Consider the following 14,666-nt stretch of genomic DNA (forward strand, 5'->3'; position numbering starts at 1 on the left):
GCCCCGGATCCTGGGTCGCCAGGGTTTTCCACGCGCATCCCAAAAGGTGCGGCTGCGTGGGGCATCAGGTTAGTTTGTTAGACTCTGCAGAGTCTCCAAACCATCCCATCCCCCAACCTGACTCTGTGGTGGCCGTATTTTTTACAGAAATTTGACCACGTTCCCTTTCTCCCTGGGTCCCAAGCGCGCTCAGCCCTCTCTCCATCCCCCGTGAGCCCGCCCTTCTCCTCCCCCTCGCCTCCTCGGGTCCCTCCTCCAGTCCCTCCCCAAGAATCTCCCGGCCACGGGCGCCCATTGGTTGTGCGCAGGGAGGAGGCGTGTGCCCGGCCTGGCGAGTTTCATTGAGCGGAATTAGCCCGGATGACATCAGCTTCCCAGCCCCCCGGCGGGCCCAGCTCATTGGCGAGGCAGCCCCTCCAGGACACGCACTTTGTTCCCCGCCCCCGCCCCGGCCACCGCTGCCGCCGTCGCCGCTGCCACCGGGCTATAAAAACCGGCCGAGCCCCTAAAGGTGCGGATGCTTATTATAGACCGACGCGACACCAGCGCCCGGTGCCAGGTTCTCCGCTGAGGCTTTTCGGAGCGAGCTCCTCAAATCGCATCCACAGTAAGTGTCCCCGCCCCACAGTAGCCCCAGCCTAGATCCCAGGGACAGACTCTCCTCAACTCGGCTGTGACCCAGAATGCTCCGATACAGGGGGTCTGGATCCCTACTCTGCGGGCCATTTCTCCAGAGCGACTTTGCTCTTCTGTCCTCCCCACACTCACCGCTGCATCTCCCTCACCAAAAGCGAGAAGTCGGAGCGACAACAGCTCTTTCTGCCCAAGCCCCAGTCAGCTGGTGAGCTCCCCGTGGTCTCCAGATGCAGCACATGGACTCTGGGCCCCGCGCCGGCTCTGGGTGCATGTGCGTGTGCGTGTGTTTGCTGCGTGGTGTCGATGGAGATAAGGTTGATCCGTTTGAGGAACCAAATCATTAGTTCTCTATTTAGATCTCCATTCTCCCCAAAGAAAGGCCCTCACTTCCCACTCGTTTATTCCAGCCCGGGGGGCTCAGTTTTCCCACTCCTAACTGAAAGCCCGAAGCCTCTAGAATGCCACCCGCACCCCGAGGGTCACCAACGCTCCCTGAAATAACCTGTTGCATGAGAGCAGAGGGGAGATAGAGAGAGCTTAATTATAGGTACCCGCGTGCAGCTAAAAGGAGGGCCAGAGATAGTAGCGAGGGGGACGAGGAGCCACGGGCCACCTGTGCCGGGAACCCGCGCTGTGGTACTGCGGTGCAGGCGGGAGCAGCTTTTCTGTCTCTCACTGACTCACTCACTCTCTCTCTCTCTCTCTCTCTCTCTCTCATTCTCTCTCTTTTCTCCTCCTCTCCTGGAAGTTTTCGGGTCCGAGGGAAGGAGGACCCTGCGAAAGCTGCGACGACTATCTTCCCCCGGGGCCATGGACTCGGACGCCAGCCTGGTGTCCAGCCGCCCGTCGTCGCCAGAGCCCGATGACCTTTTTCTGCCAGCCCGGAGTAAGGGCAGCAGCGGCAGCGCCTTCACTGGGGGCACCGTGTCCTCGTCCACCCCGAGCGACTGCCCGCCGGAGCTGAGCGCCGAGCTGCGCGGCGCTATGGGCTCTGCGGGCGCGCATCCTGGGGACAAGCTAGGAGGCAGTGGCTTCAAGTCATCCTCGTCCAGCACCTCGTCGTCTACGTCGTCGGCGGCTGCGTCGTCCACCAAGAAGGACAAGAAGCAAATGACAGAGCCGGAGCTGCAGCAGCTGCGTCTCAAGATCAACAGCCGCGAGCGCAAGCGCATGCACGACCTCAACATCGCCATGGATGGCCTCCGCGAGGTCATGCCGTACGCACACGGCCCTTCGGTGCGCAAGCTTTCCAAGATCGCCACGCTGCTGCTGGCGCGCAACTACATCCTCATGCTCACCAACTCGCTGGAGGAGATGAAGCGACTGGTGAGCGAGATCTACGGGGGCCACCACGCTGGCTTCCACCCGTCGGCCTGCGGCGGCTTGGCGCACTCCGCGCCCCTGCCCGCCGCCACCGCGCACCCGGCAGCAGCAGCGCACGCCGCACATCACCCTGCGGTGCACCACTCCATCCTGCCGCCCGCCGCCGCAGCGGCTGCTGCCGCCGCTGCAGCCGCGGCTGTGTCCAGCGCCTCTCTGCCCGGATCCGGGCTGCCGTCGGTCGGCTCCATCCGTCCACCGCACGGCCTACTCAAGTCTCCGTCTGCTGCCGCGGCCGCCCCGCTGGGGGGCGGGGGCGGCGGCAGTGGGGCGAGCGGGGGCTTCCAGCACTGGGGCGGCATGCCCTGCCCCTGCAGCATGTGCCAGGTGCCGCCGCCGCACCACCACGTGTCGGCCATGGGCGCCGGCAGCCTGCCACGCCTCACCTCCGACGCCAAGTGAGCCGACTGGCGCCGGCGCGTTCTGGCGACAGGGGAGCCCGGGGCCGCGGGGAAGCGAGGACTGGCCTGCGCTGGGCTCGGGAGCTCTGTCGCGAGGAGGGGCGCAGGACCATGGACTGGGGGTGGGGCATGGTGGGGATTCCAGCATCTGCGAACCCAAGCAATGGGGGCGCCCACAGAGCAGTGGGGAGTGAGGGGATGTTCTCTCCAGGACCTGATCGAGCGCTGTCTGGCTTTAACCTGCGCTGGTCCAGTAGACATCGTTTTATGAAAAGGTACCGCTGTGTGCATTCCTCACTAGAACTCATCCGACCCCCGACCCCCACCTCCGGGAAAAGATTCTAAAAACTTCTTTCCCTGAGAGCGTGGCCTGACTTGCAGACTCGGCTTGGGCAGCACTTCGGGGGCGGGGGGGAGGGGGGGGTTATGGGAGGGGGACACATTGGGGACTTGCTCCTCTTCCTCCTTTCTTGGCGGGTGGGAGACTCCGGGTAGCCGCACTGCAGAAGCAACAGCCCAACCGCGCCCTCCAGGGTCGTCCCTGGCCCAAGGCCAGGGGCCACAAGTTAGTTGGAAGCCGGCGTTCCGTATCAGAAGCGCTGATGGTCATATCCAATCTCAATATCTGGGTCAATCCACACCGTCTTAGAACTGTGGCCGTTCCTCCCTGTCTCTCGTTGATTTGGGAGAATATGGTTTTCTAATAAATCTGTGGATGTTCCTTCTTCAACAGTATGAGCAAGTTTATAGACATTCAGAGTAGAACCACTTGTGGATTGGAATAACCCAAAACTGCCGATTTCAGGGGCGGGTGCATTGTAGTTATTATTTTAAAATAGAAACTACCCCACCGACTCATCTTTCCTTCTCTAAGCACAAAGTGATTTGGTTATTTTGGTACCTGAGAACGTAACAGAATTAAAAGGCAGTTGCTGTGGAAACAGTTTGGGTTATTTGGGGATTCTGTTGGCTTTTTAAATTTTTCTTTTTTGGATGTGTAAATTTATCAATGATGAGGTAAGTGCGCAATGTTAAGCTGTTTGCTCACGTGACTGCCAGCCCCATCGGAGTCTAAGCCGGCTTTCTTCTATTTTGGTTTATTTTTGCCACGTTTAACACAAATGGTAAACTCCTCCACGTGCTTCCTGCGTTCCGTGCAAGCCGCCTCGGCGCTGCCTGCGTTGCAAACTGGGCTTTGTAGCCTCTGCCGTGTAACACCCTTCCTCTGATCGCACCGCCCCTCGCAGAGAGTGTATCATCTGTTTTATTTTTGTAAAAACAAAGTGCTAAATAATATTTATTACTTGTTTGGTTGCAAAAACGAAATAAATGACTGAGTGTTGAGATTTTAAATAAAATTTAAAGTAAAGTCGGGGGATTTCCATCCGTGTGCCACCCCGAAAAGGGGTTCAGGACGCGATACCTGGGGCCGGATTTGGGGATCGTTCCCCCAGTTTGGCACTAGAGACACACATGCATTATCTTTCAAACATGTTCCGAGCAAATCCTCCGGGTCTTTTTCACAACTTGCTTGTCCTTATTTTTATTTTCTGACGCCTAACCCGGAACTGCCTTTCTCTTCAGTTGAGTATTGAGCTCCTTTATAAGCAGACATTTCCTTCCCGGAGCATCGGACTTTGGGACTTGCAGGGTGAGGGCTGCGCCTTTGGCTGGGGGTCTGGGCTCTCAGGAGTCCTCTACTGCTCGATTTTTAGATTTTTATTTCCTTTCTGCTCAGAGGCGGTCTCCCGCCACCACCTTCCCCCTACGGGTTTCCTTGGCTTCAGCTGCGGACCTGGATTCTGCGGAGCCGTGGCGTTCCCAGCAAAGCGCTTGGGGAGTGGTTGGTGCAGAATCTACTAACCCTTCCATTCCTTTTCAGCCATCTCCACTACCCTCCCCCAGCGGCCACCCCCGCCTTGAACTGCAAAGGATCAGGTGCTCCGCACCTCTGGAGGAGCACTGGCAGCGCTTTGGCCTCTGTGCTCTTTCCTGGGGTCACCTCTGTCTCCTCTTGGCCATTGGGTTCTCACAATCCAAACCCGCGATGCAAATTTAGGATGTGGCTGTGAAGAGAGATTCTGAGTGGAAATAAAAATACTTTGGCCTTCCTGGCCAAGGACCAGGGCAGATCCTGTTGTAGTCTCCGTGCCCCAGGGCTGACCTGAGAATGAGCCCCTGAAAAGACAGCGGGTACGGGCACAGTAAGAACATCCCCTGGTCCAGGGTCCTCTCTCTGACAATATTTTTGGTGGCCACTGGCCACCCTGGAACTGGGGGTGCAGAAGATTTCCCCAGTCAGAACCCCATTTCTTGAGTCGCATAGCTGAGCCTGGCTCACACAGGCAGGCACCCTTTGCTTAAAGACTGCTCCGTCCCCTAGCAAGGGACAGGCACTTCCTGCTCCTCCAGCAGGGAATGTCGGACTGCTGGCCAGGACAGCAGTGGCCCAGGGATTGGGTGCTGGAGGCCTAGTTTTTCACCGATGGGCCTGGCTTTTTGCAAAGGCTGGGAGGGATTTGGAGAGGCTGAGCAGCTGGGGGCTGAAGACGGGTAGAAAGCCTCTTGCCCCCACCACCCCAACAGCGCCATGTGAATCCAAGAAGAAGGAAGGGCAGGGTGTAGTCGTTTTTATTCTGAAATCCCATTTGAAATGAAACTTGAAAAGAATTCAAAACTGGGTCCAGCTGCAGCCACAGACACACTCAGAGGGACTCCAGGAGGCTGGAACGTAGACCAGTGGGCGCTGAGAACCTGGCCAGTGGGGGTAGGGGTCTTGAGTGCAGTTTTGGCTCTTCCACACCCACTGCCAGGCAGGTGTACTGGTGCAGGCTCTGAGCGCGCTTGGTGTCTGCATAGAAGGACGGTTGTTGAAAGGCAATAAATCAAGTCTTTCCCTCCACCCCTGCACCCAAGCTTTCAGTAGCAACCAGCCACCAGCCAGGCCAGGCAAGACCAGGGCCTCTGAAGAAAGAGGGGCTGTGTCCAGCCAGGCTTTGGGCCCTCCTCCATGCCAGCCGCCTAAACTGTGCACCCAGCTGGGGGCCTTGACCACGGTGGGTGAGACTGGAGCAGCTCTGGACGTGGAGGAGGAAGACACTGGCACACAGTGCACATCCCCTAGAACAGGTGGCTACTCGCCGAGGGTGGCCCTGGACTGGTGGGGGCCAAGGTAGAGGACTCAGCCAGTGGCTGGGCTTTGATGTAGGGCAGGATAAGACTGTGTGCAACCACTTTGATTTTGGTGGGCTCTTCATTGGCAGTGGGCTCCTCACCAAGTGGGGAAGGGAAAGAGGTAACTGTTTCCGGGATCTGCTGCAGTCTTCCCTGCCACACTGCAGTCCCCTCTGGGAAGCATTCGTTGGGAGATTCTCAACAGGCTGGACTGCAGCTCAGCCTCCTCCACAGCCCCACTGCGTGGCTCTGCAGCACCCCAGCTGTCAGCCTCCAAGTTTAGAAACTCACCACGCCCCAGGTCTTTGAGACTCCCCAACCCTCCTTAAGAACCTGGGAGCTCGCTGGGCGCAGTGGCTCAAGCCTGTAATCCCAGCACTGTGGGAGGTCGAGGTGGGCAGACCACCTGAGGTTGGGAGTTAGAGACCAGCCTGATCAAAATGCAGAAACTCCGTCTCTATTAAACATACAAAATTAGCCAGATGTGGTGGCACATGCCTGTGATCCTAGCTACTCGGGAGGCTGAGGCAGGAGAAGTGCTTGTACCCAGGAGACGGAGGTTGCAATAAGCCGAGATCGTGCCATTGCACTTTGCACTCCAGCCTGAGCAACAAGAGTGAGACTCTGACTAAAAAAAAAGAGAAAAAAAAAAAGAACTTGGGAGCTCAGCTGACCAGAGGTTGAGGGGCCAGTGGGCAGAACCCGAGCCTCCTCCTCTGGCCTCAGCACCCCAGGGCATTGTCCCTGGGCTCCTCACTCTCTCATATGGGCAGAAGCCACAGAGAAATGACACTCCCCTGGACTCAGTGTTGAAGGACTAACCCCTAATGCCCATGGAGTTGGAATTCTGCACCTTGGGGACAGGCAGTGAGCAGACGAGTGAAGTGAACCCACAGAGGTGTCACACTCCCAGTGAGGCCAGGAGTTCTGATGTGACCGCAGGAAGACATGGGTACTAAAGATACCCGTGGTGATTTGGGGTTCTGACAGCCATCCACCAGGGACCTGTCCTTCTCATTCCCAGACTGGGATCAGTGAGGAGCCCCTGGGCCAGGGCATTGAATTTTAAAGCCCCCTAGATGCTCTTATGGATAAAACTACCCCAGTGGTGGAAAATGTCTGTCTCCCATTGGGGCCGAATCTACCTAGCAATCTGTCTGGACTTCTATTGAGTATTCACCTTGAAGCTTCCTAAAAGTTCATCAGGAGGTGGCAAAGGAGTCCCCCTTCACCTGCCATGTCATTTTAAGTCACTCTTTCATTACAGATTTTGTGCTTAGTATCCCCCTTCCCCACACAAGTGCCCCCATAGTACCAGCAGGGGTTATAGGGTCTTTGACAAGGGCCCCACACCAAGAGTGACCATTTATTTAGTCTCCGCAAAACTGTAAGGGAAGCCAGGATAAAGCCAGGCTATTCACCGCAGTGGTTGCTGTATTCAGTCCCATCCTGACTAGGGAGAGGGACGTGGGACAGCATGGGTGATCATGGCCACTCCCTGGTTTGGAGGCAGCCAGCAGCTCATGGGCTATATCCCAGGGCTAAGCCCCAACTCCCTGTAAGTGAGGAGGCCATTCTAGGCAGGGCAGAGATGGGGATCACCCACAGCTACATCCTTACTCCGTATCTCTCCTCTAGGGCCCCAGTGATTGCTACTGGCTGTTTGTCTGTGGAAGAGGTTGGAGGTGGAGGACTGCAGCGAGGAACTGAAGAGGCAAAGCTGGGAGGAGGGAGTCAGGGCCGGGCTGAATCTCCAGGGAACTCAGGATATTAATAGGTGGAGGAGGCTAGGAGAGGAGGCGGATAGCGTTGACTGAGGTTTAGCCGGGGTAAGGCAGGGCACAGAGAGCTTTAAGAGCCTCAATTCATTCCATTCTCACTACAACCATTTGAGGAGGGTGCTATTATTGTCCTGTTTTACAAGTAAGGAAACTGAGTCACAGAAAGGGTAAGTGACTTGCTCAGGGGACACAGCCAGTAAATGAAGGTGGCAAGGTTGTTGTAATCCAGGGCCCACGCCAAGAGGCCACCTGGCCCGCACTCCAGCAGTCCCCAGACTCTGGCTCAGCTGCCGCCCCGGGAATCCTCTGCTGCCACCCCCTGTCCCCCACCCCGGCCCCCTTAGGTGGCGCTCCTAGTGCTTCCCCCCATGCCTGGACCCCATCTGTCCCCGACTCCCCCATCTGGGCGGCGGGTGGGGCTCACAGGCTTTAGCAATTAGCGGGCGCGGGTGGGCGCGCGGCGCGGGCGGAGGAAGGGCCGGAGCAGGTGAGCCGCGGCGGAGCCTCATTAGGGCGGCCCGCACGCCCCGCGAGGGACCGTCGTTAGTGCCAAGACAGCTGCCGCTCCTGCCGGCCTGGGGCCGCAGCCGGAATCCCGGGCCACATCCCCTGCCCCGTTGTGCCTTCCACACCTCGGGCAGTCACTAGGAAAAGGGTCGCCAACTGAAAGGCCTGCAGGAACCAGGATGATACCTGCGCCAGTCCCGCGGCTGCTGCGAGTGCGCGCTCTCCTGCCAGAGGGACTTCAGACCCTCCTTTACAGCACACCGAGGGCCCTGCAGACACGCGAGCGGGCCTTCAGTTTGCAAACCCTGAAAGCGGGCGCGGTCCACCAGGACGATCTGGCAGGGCTCTGGGTGAGGAGGCCGCGTCTTTATTTGGGGTCCTCGGGCAGCCACGTTGCAGCTCTGGGGGAAGACTGCTCAAGGAACCCGCTCTGAACTGCGCGCTGGTGTCCTCTCCGGCCCTCGCTTCCCCGACCCCGCACAGGCTAACGGAAGACGCGCAGGCCCACCCCACCGGCTGGAGACCCCGGCACGGCCCGCATCCGCCAGGATTGAAGCAGCTGGCTTGGACGCGCGCAGTTTTCCTTTGGCGACATTGCAGCGTTGGTGCGGCCACAATCCGTCCACTGGTTGTGGGAACGGTTGGAGGTCCCCCAAGAAGGAGACACGCAGAGCTCTCCAGAACCGCCTACATGCGCATGGGGCCCAGCCTCCCAAGGAGCACCCAGGTCCATGCACCCGAGCCCAAAATCACAGACCCGCTACGGGCTTTTCCACACCAGCTCCAAACACCTGAGTCCACGTGCACAGGCTCTCGCACAGGGGACTCACGCACCCGAGTTCGCGCTCACAGATCCACGCACACCGGCGCTTGCACACGCAAGGGCCTAGAACTGCAAAGCAGCGGCCTCTCTGGACCCCCTCCCTCCGGCCCTCCTGAGCCCTACTGAGCCCTGCTGAGTCCTGGAGGCCCTGTGACCCAGTGTCCTTGGACCGCAAGCATCCTGGTTTACCACCCCTACCCTGGCTGACCTGAGAGCTGGGGATGTTTTAAGTTTTGTATGCCTGGCCTCACCTTTTCCTCTGCCTCCCTCCCAGACCAGCCAGGCTCTCAGACACCTCTGCTTTCTAGGCAAAAGTTCTGGAGCCCAGAGCAAGGGCCACAGGTGCAATGCAGTCCAAACAGGACCACGAGCAATTCTCTCTCCTTCATCCTCAGATTTGGCAGTAGAAGCTTGTTTTTCAGAACAGGGCTGGAGTGGCCTCTTTGAAACTCTGAACATGTTTCAACTGTAGAATACAGCCATAATGGGTGATCTTGGAAGCTCCGTGGGCCGATCAGGCTCTGCCCCAATACCCGAGCCCTCTGGGTGTCCTGGTCCACCTCAGAGCAGAGGTCCTGGGAGCCCCTGCTGGCAGGGAGGCTGTGATGGGTGAGAACAGCCCTCCTCCGTGTGTCCTGTGTGCACTAAGAGAATTCACTGGCCTCTGCTGAAGTGGAGTTTAGACAGTTCTAGAAAGGAGTTGTCCTTGGTTGTGGGGCTTCCCTAGGGTGGAAACTGGTTTGGACATCCTTGTACCTTCAGGGTACCTGCTAGATATAAGGACTCACAAAAAAATGAATGAACAAATGAACGAGTGGCACAGTGCAAGTCAGGAGGTTTGGAGAGTGTGGGGAACAAGGTGGAAGTGTAAAAGTCCTGAATCCTTCATTGATGGGGGATACTGAGGCCTAAAGGATGGTGAGCAATTTGATTCTATCCAAGGCAGCTGGATTCAGACCAAAGCCCTATACTACAGTGATCCAGGTTACGAGACCTTCCTGATCCTCTCTTCTTATGTAAATAGCGTAATTAATAGTAGCACCTGACAACTGTGCTGCTGTGAGGATTAAATGAAACATCCCAGGAGTCACCCTCTGCATGGTCCCAGCAGTGAATGGATGCCCTGGGCCCAAGCACCTGCCCAGAGTGCAGCTGCTGCTGGGTGTGGACTCCCACAGCTGAGTCTCCCCCTACTCAAGCAGCCAGGAATCTGTAGGTCATAGTGGGGCAGTCACCATGGAGACCATGAAGAGGCGGTTGGGTGTGGGGTGGTATGCTGCCTTGGCCAAGCTCTGCCAGCTGAGTGACCTTGGACAAGAGACATGAGCTTTCTTAGCCTTGGCTTCCTTATCTGTAAAGTAGGGGTGATGCTAGTACCATCTTCACAGGCCATCTGGCCTGAGAGGGAGAACCTGGCACACCACGCATATCCAATTAAGCAGAAGAAGGTGCCTGACTGCATGAGTGTCATCCCATTGAATCTTCTGGGAGGTCCTACAAGGTATGGTCTCTGTTACTCTGGGTGACATGACCTGTCCTGCAGCATCACAAGGGGTCTGTATGCCTCGGGGCCCCAAGGAACAACTCAGCACTGTCCCTGAGCTCTGTACAGGTTCCACTTCCCAAACCCCCCCAACACAAGGCAAGGCCTCTGTTCTCACCTTTGCATGCCCTGGGGTGCCTGGTACTGAGCATGATGCACGGTTAGTTCTCTGCGAATATCCTTTGCATTGCATTGTGGACAAGGAGGGCCCATGCTCTACATGGAAAACAGACCTGGGTCTTTTTTTTTTAGATGGAGTCTCGCTCTGTCACCCAGGCTGGAGTGTGCAGTGGCACGATCTCAGTTCACTGCAACCCTGCCCTGGGTTCAAGCCATCTTCATGCCTCAGCTTCCCAAGTAACTGGGATTACAGGTGCACGCCACCATGCCCAGCTAATTTTTGTATTTTTAGTAGAGACAGGGTTTCACCATGTTGGCCAGGCTGGTCTCAAACTCCTGACCTCAGGTGACCCATTCACCTTGGCCTCCCAAAGTGCTGGGATTACAGGCGTGACGCACTGCACCTGGCCCAGACTTGAGTCCTTTTAAAGGAGGGAGCCAGGATCAGAAAGGAACTGATTGAAGGAAAAGTTGCCTGTGAAGCCCAAGCCCCAGCCTCACGGTCCCATCCCCCCATCCACCCATTGAGGAGAGTCCACCCTCTCAGGGCCAGGCCTGCTGTTCCCTCCATCTGTGCCCCTCAGATGCCCAGTGTAAGGGGTGAGCTGGAGAGCTAAGGATCTGCTTGTTCTGGAATTGCAGCTGGGAGCCTCGGGAAGAACAGTGGTGGGACCTCCTGGGAGCTGGGCATGGGGCTCCCCATCAGCTCCAGCTCTGACCTCTCTGGGCTGTTCAGGCAAAGGCAGCAGTGCTAATGAAGACACTGGAGGACAGTGTGGCTTAGTCAGCACAGGAAGGAAATGACTTAGTGCAGCCGGGTGCTGGCAGGCGACCACAGCAGGGGCAGGCAGCCCATAAGACCAGCACAGCCAGGAGGCCGCACTCCCCCGCCCCACCCTGGGCTTGCCTTCTTTGCCCCTCTCCTTCCCTTCACCACCCTCCACAGCCAATTTGCTTGTCATCACCCACCTTTTTGTGTTTAACCCATCAGCTCTTCCTACCTCATTCACTATTTTTTTTGTTTGTTTTAATTAAGGTCGAATGCATGTCACACAAAGTTAACCATTTTAAGGTGAACAGTTTCAGGGGCATTGAAAATGTCGTGCAGCCACCACCTCTGTCTCGTTCCAAAACATTTTCATCACTGCAAAGTAAAACCTGGACCCACTGAGCAGTTCCTCCTCACTCCCCCATCCCTACCCCTACCAATCTACTTTCTGTGTCTATGGATTCACTGATTCTAGATACTTCATATAAACGGAGTCATAAAATATGTGGCCTTTTGTGACTGGCTTCTTTCACTTAGCATAATGTTTTTGAGGTTCAGCCACATTGTTGCATGTATCCCTACTTCATTCCTTCTTCCAGTGGAATTATATTCTGTTGTGGGTGTGTGCTACATTTTGTTTATCCATTCATCTGTTGGTGATTTCGTTCCCTTCTGAGTAACTCCTCAGGTCCTGGTATACAACCTGCCACGGTGAAAAGAGGCCTGTTCTAGGAGTTTAAAAATCTAGGTCTCTGACCAGGCTGAGCATCCTCCAGCGAGTTGCTTGACCTTTCTGGGCCTCTATCTACTCATCTACAAAGTGAAAAGCTTGGCAAAGGACATTTCAAGTTATGATTCTCTGTGACTTTTTACAACCCTGAAGTCCACCCTGCCACTTGTAGAATGTATTTCATGTCCTCCCTGCCACAGGTGTGTGTCAAGAACCCCATAACAAATGTCCCAGAACTTGCACAGTGCCCCCAGCAGATCAGGATGCCTGAACAAATCTCTGCCTTTGGGTCTTAGGGAGCCAGAATCTCTGCGAGATGCCTGGCTGAAGTAGGTAGGGTATTGTGAGTGATTCCCTTATTCAATATCCAGCCAGACTTTCATCAGTTGTGACTTGGAAAGGAAATGACCAATTAACTTGTAACTTGTTCAGATCCTCATTATGATATAGTTAAGAGACGCATTTTAAGAAGTGGGCACTAAACTACATAGTGAAGATCCCACATAAATCTGGGGCTAGGGGTAGTGGAAAAACTGCTATCCTTACTCCTGTAGTTCATCTTCTCAGCCTTTTATCCAGTACACGTTTAATGTGCCAGGTGGATGTGGAGAACACTCAGTGACAACAGCTGCATCAGGTACATCTGAACTTGATGGCCACCGCATTACCCCATCCCCTGCTTTAGGCAGGTTAGAAACATACAGAGAAACTGCTTTAAAAACATGCTTGTCCTCCACATTTAAGAGCTTTGAAATGGACCCTGATTGGAGCGGGGTGATGAAGTTGTCTTTTCCATTTGAACTTGAACTTAAAGGGGAAAAAACTTTATGTAGGGAAGGTACCAAGCTCATGATTTACCGAGCTTCCATAGTCCAAAAAGAATTTGAGGGGTTTGTTTGAACCATGTTACAGAATTGAAAAGTATTTTCATACAATTGAAAGTCAGAAAATGGGAGGCACTTGCTATATTGTTCTAACATGTTAGCTCGTGGGCCTCACTCATATATTTAATCTTTTTTTGTTAAGAGAAAGAAGTCATACCTCATGTTTGTTTGTTTTTTTAACTTTTATTCCAAAAAGAATTTTGGAATATGGAGGCTCTGTAAACTGAGATCATAATTTCACCTCCTTTTTTTTTTTTTTTTTTGAGACAGTTTCACTCTTGTCACCCAGACTGGAGTGCAATGACACAATCTCAGCTCACTGCAACCTCTGCCTCCCAGGTTCAAGTGATTCTCCTACCTCAGCCTCCCAAGTAGCTGGGATTACAGGTGTGCACCACCACACCTGGCTAATTTTTGTATTTTTAGTAGAGATGGAGTTTCATTCACCATGTTGGCCAGGCTGGTCTTGAACTCCTGACTTGAGGTGATCCACCCGCCTCGGCCTCCCAAAGTGCTGGGAGCCATCACGCCCAGCCCCTCCTTCCTTTTTAAGACTCTAACTTTCCTCTGGCATTTTCAATTCCCTTGCCCTGCTCAATTTCCCTTTCCCCGTATGCTATTTATTACTGATTAATTTTGTTGTTTATTGTCTGTCTTCCACACTAGAATATAAGCTCCACTGGGCAGAAATATTTGTCTATATTGATCACTGATGTACAGTGGTATCCAGCCCATAATAAGTGCTCCATAAATACCTGTTAAACTAATGAAATGAATGCATGCAGGTGATTTTTGCCACTGAACTGTTTTGTAACTAGAATGCAAGTGACATAAAGCTTCATTAGGATTCTCACATGAGAAAATACAAGCAAAAATCTGATCCTGTGAAAAGTGTAGCATCAAACTTCATTTTCCTTCCAGAAAATGCTTTTTAAAAACCTGCCAAGTCTTGAAGGCTGGCCTTTTATTGGTTCTGGGGTGTGGGGCAAACAAGGGATTTTCTGAAATAATTTATCAGTTACTATCAACAAATTTGCTAAAGCTTGACATATAACATTCGCCACTGTGAACAAAAGCTGCCTCCCAAAGTCCCTTGGGTAGTCTTTGCGCACATTAAAAATCCAGAGCTTGAGGCATAAGACTGACCTTAACATTAAATGAATTCATGGTTGGGCACTTTGTTCTAATCCTTTGTGAAGCAAACTCCTTGGATTTTTAAAACATGCTATTGGATGAATCTTTCCAATGAGGAGCATATAAATATCTCCTTTAGTAGTTCCTACAAAGCATCCATGTCAATGTCATTAACAGAATGGGAATGATATTGGAGGGAGTGGGAGGTGGTTGCAACTTGCAATTCAGACAGCCAGTGAAAACCTTAACATTAAGTATCCTTAAAAAAAAAAAAAAAAAAAAAAAAACCCTCAGTGGTTGTATTTATCCTGAATGCAAAACTGTCCCCTTTGTTGAGATCGGCTGAACTAACTCAGCCTGGAGAACAATGTTGAGGCTGCTGGCGGGCCATGTGCTAATGTGCTCATGCATTACAGGCCGCAACAGATGGCTGTGAGAACACTCGGCCTGCCCCGCCTGGGTCAGGATGCAGAGCCCAATGCCTGTTTCCAGTGCTGCCCCGCTATGAAAACACTGCTTCTCTTGGGAGAGGCGATGGCTGGCCTGGGGGAGGCCAGCCATGTCTGTTCCACCCAATTCAAGGGCAAAGGTGCAAGGGAATAATGATCAGGGGTTTGTTTGAGCCATGTTACAGAATTGAAAAGTATTTTCATACAATTGAAAGTCAGAAAATGGGAGACACTTGCTATATTGTTCTCTCGTGTTAGCTCACAGGCCTCATTCATACATTTAATCTTTTTTTGTTAAGAGAAAGAAGCCACACCTCATGTTTTTATTTTTTTAA

The 14,666-nt window shown here is 53.9% G+C and overlaps 1 protein-coding gene and 1 long non-coding RNA gene across 2 annotated transcripts; both read left to right on the top strand.

Moving 5' to 3' along the window:
• The first annotated feature begins 373 nt into the window (after positions 1 to 373).
• Positions 374 to 3,789, top strand: OLIG2 (oligodendrocyte transcription factor 2). The gene is made up of 2 exons (XM_031005224.3): positions 374 to 607; positions 1,385 to 3,789. Exon 2 carries the CDS (start codon positions 1,447 to 1,449, stop codon positions 2,416 to 2,418), a length of 972 nt encoding a protein of 323 aa, XP_030861084.1. The 5' UTR covers positions 374 to 607; positions 1,385 to 1,446; the 3' UTR covers positions 2,419 to 3,789.
• A 6,187-nt stretch (positions 3,790 to 9,976) lies between these two features.
• Positions 9,977 to 11,638, top strand: LOC129529325 (uncharacterized). Its single transcript, XR_008674807.2, has 2 exons — positions 9,977 to 10,203; positions 11,402 to 11,638. It is a non-coding gene; the product is annotated as an uncharacterized lncRNA (long non-coding RNA).
• The last annotated feature ends 3,028 nt before the right edge of the window (positions 11,639 to 14,666 follow it).

The sequence above is a fragment of the Gorilla gorilla genome, chromosome 22, assembly GCF_029281585.2.
Source record: "Gorilla gorilla gorilla isolate KB3781 chromosome 22, NHGRI_mGorGor1-v2.1_pri, whole genome shotgun sequence".
Lineage (NCBI taxonomy): Eukaryota > Metazoa > Chordata > Mammalia > Primates > Hominidae > Gorilla > Gorilla gorilla.

Excerpts from the sequence above, each read along its gene's own strand:
- OLIG2 (XM_031005224.3), top strand. The coding sequence starts at position 1,447 with ATGGACTCGGACGCCAGCCTGGTGTCCAGCCGCCCGTCGTCGCCAGAG.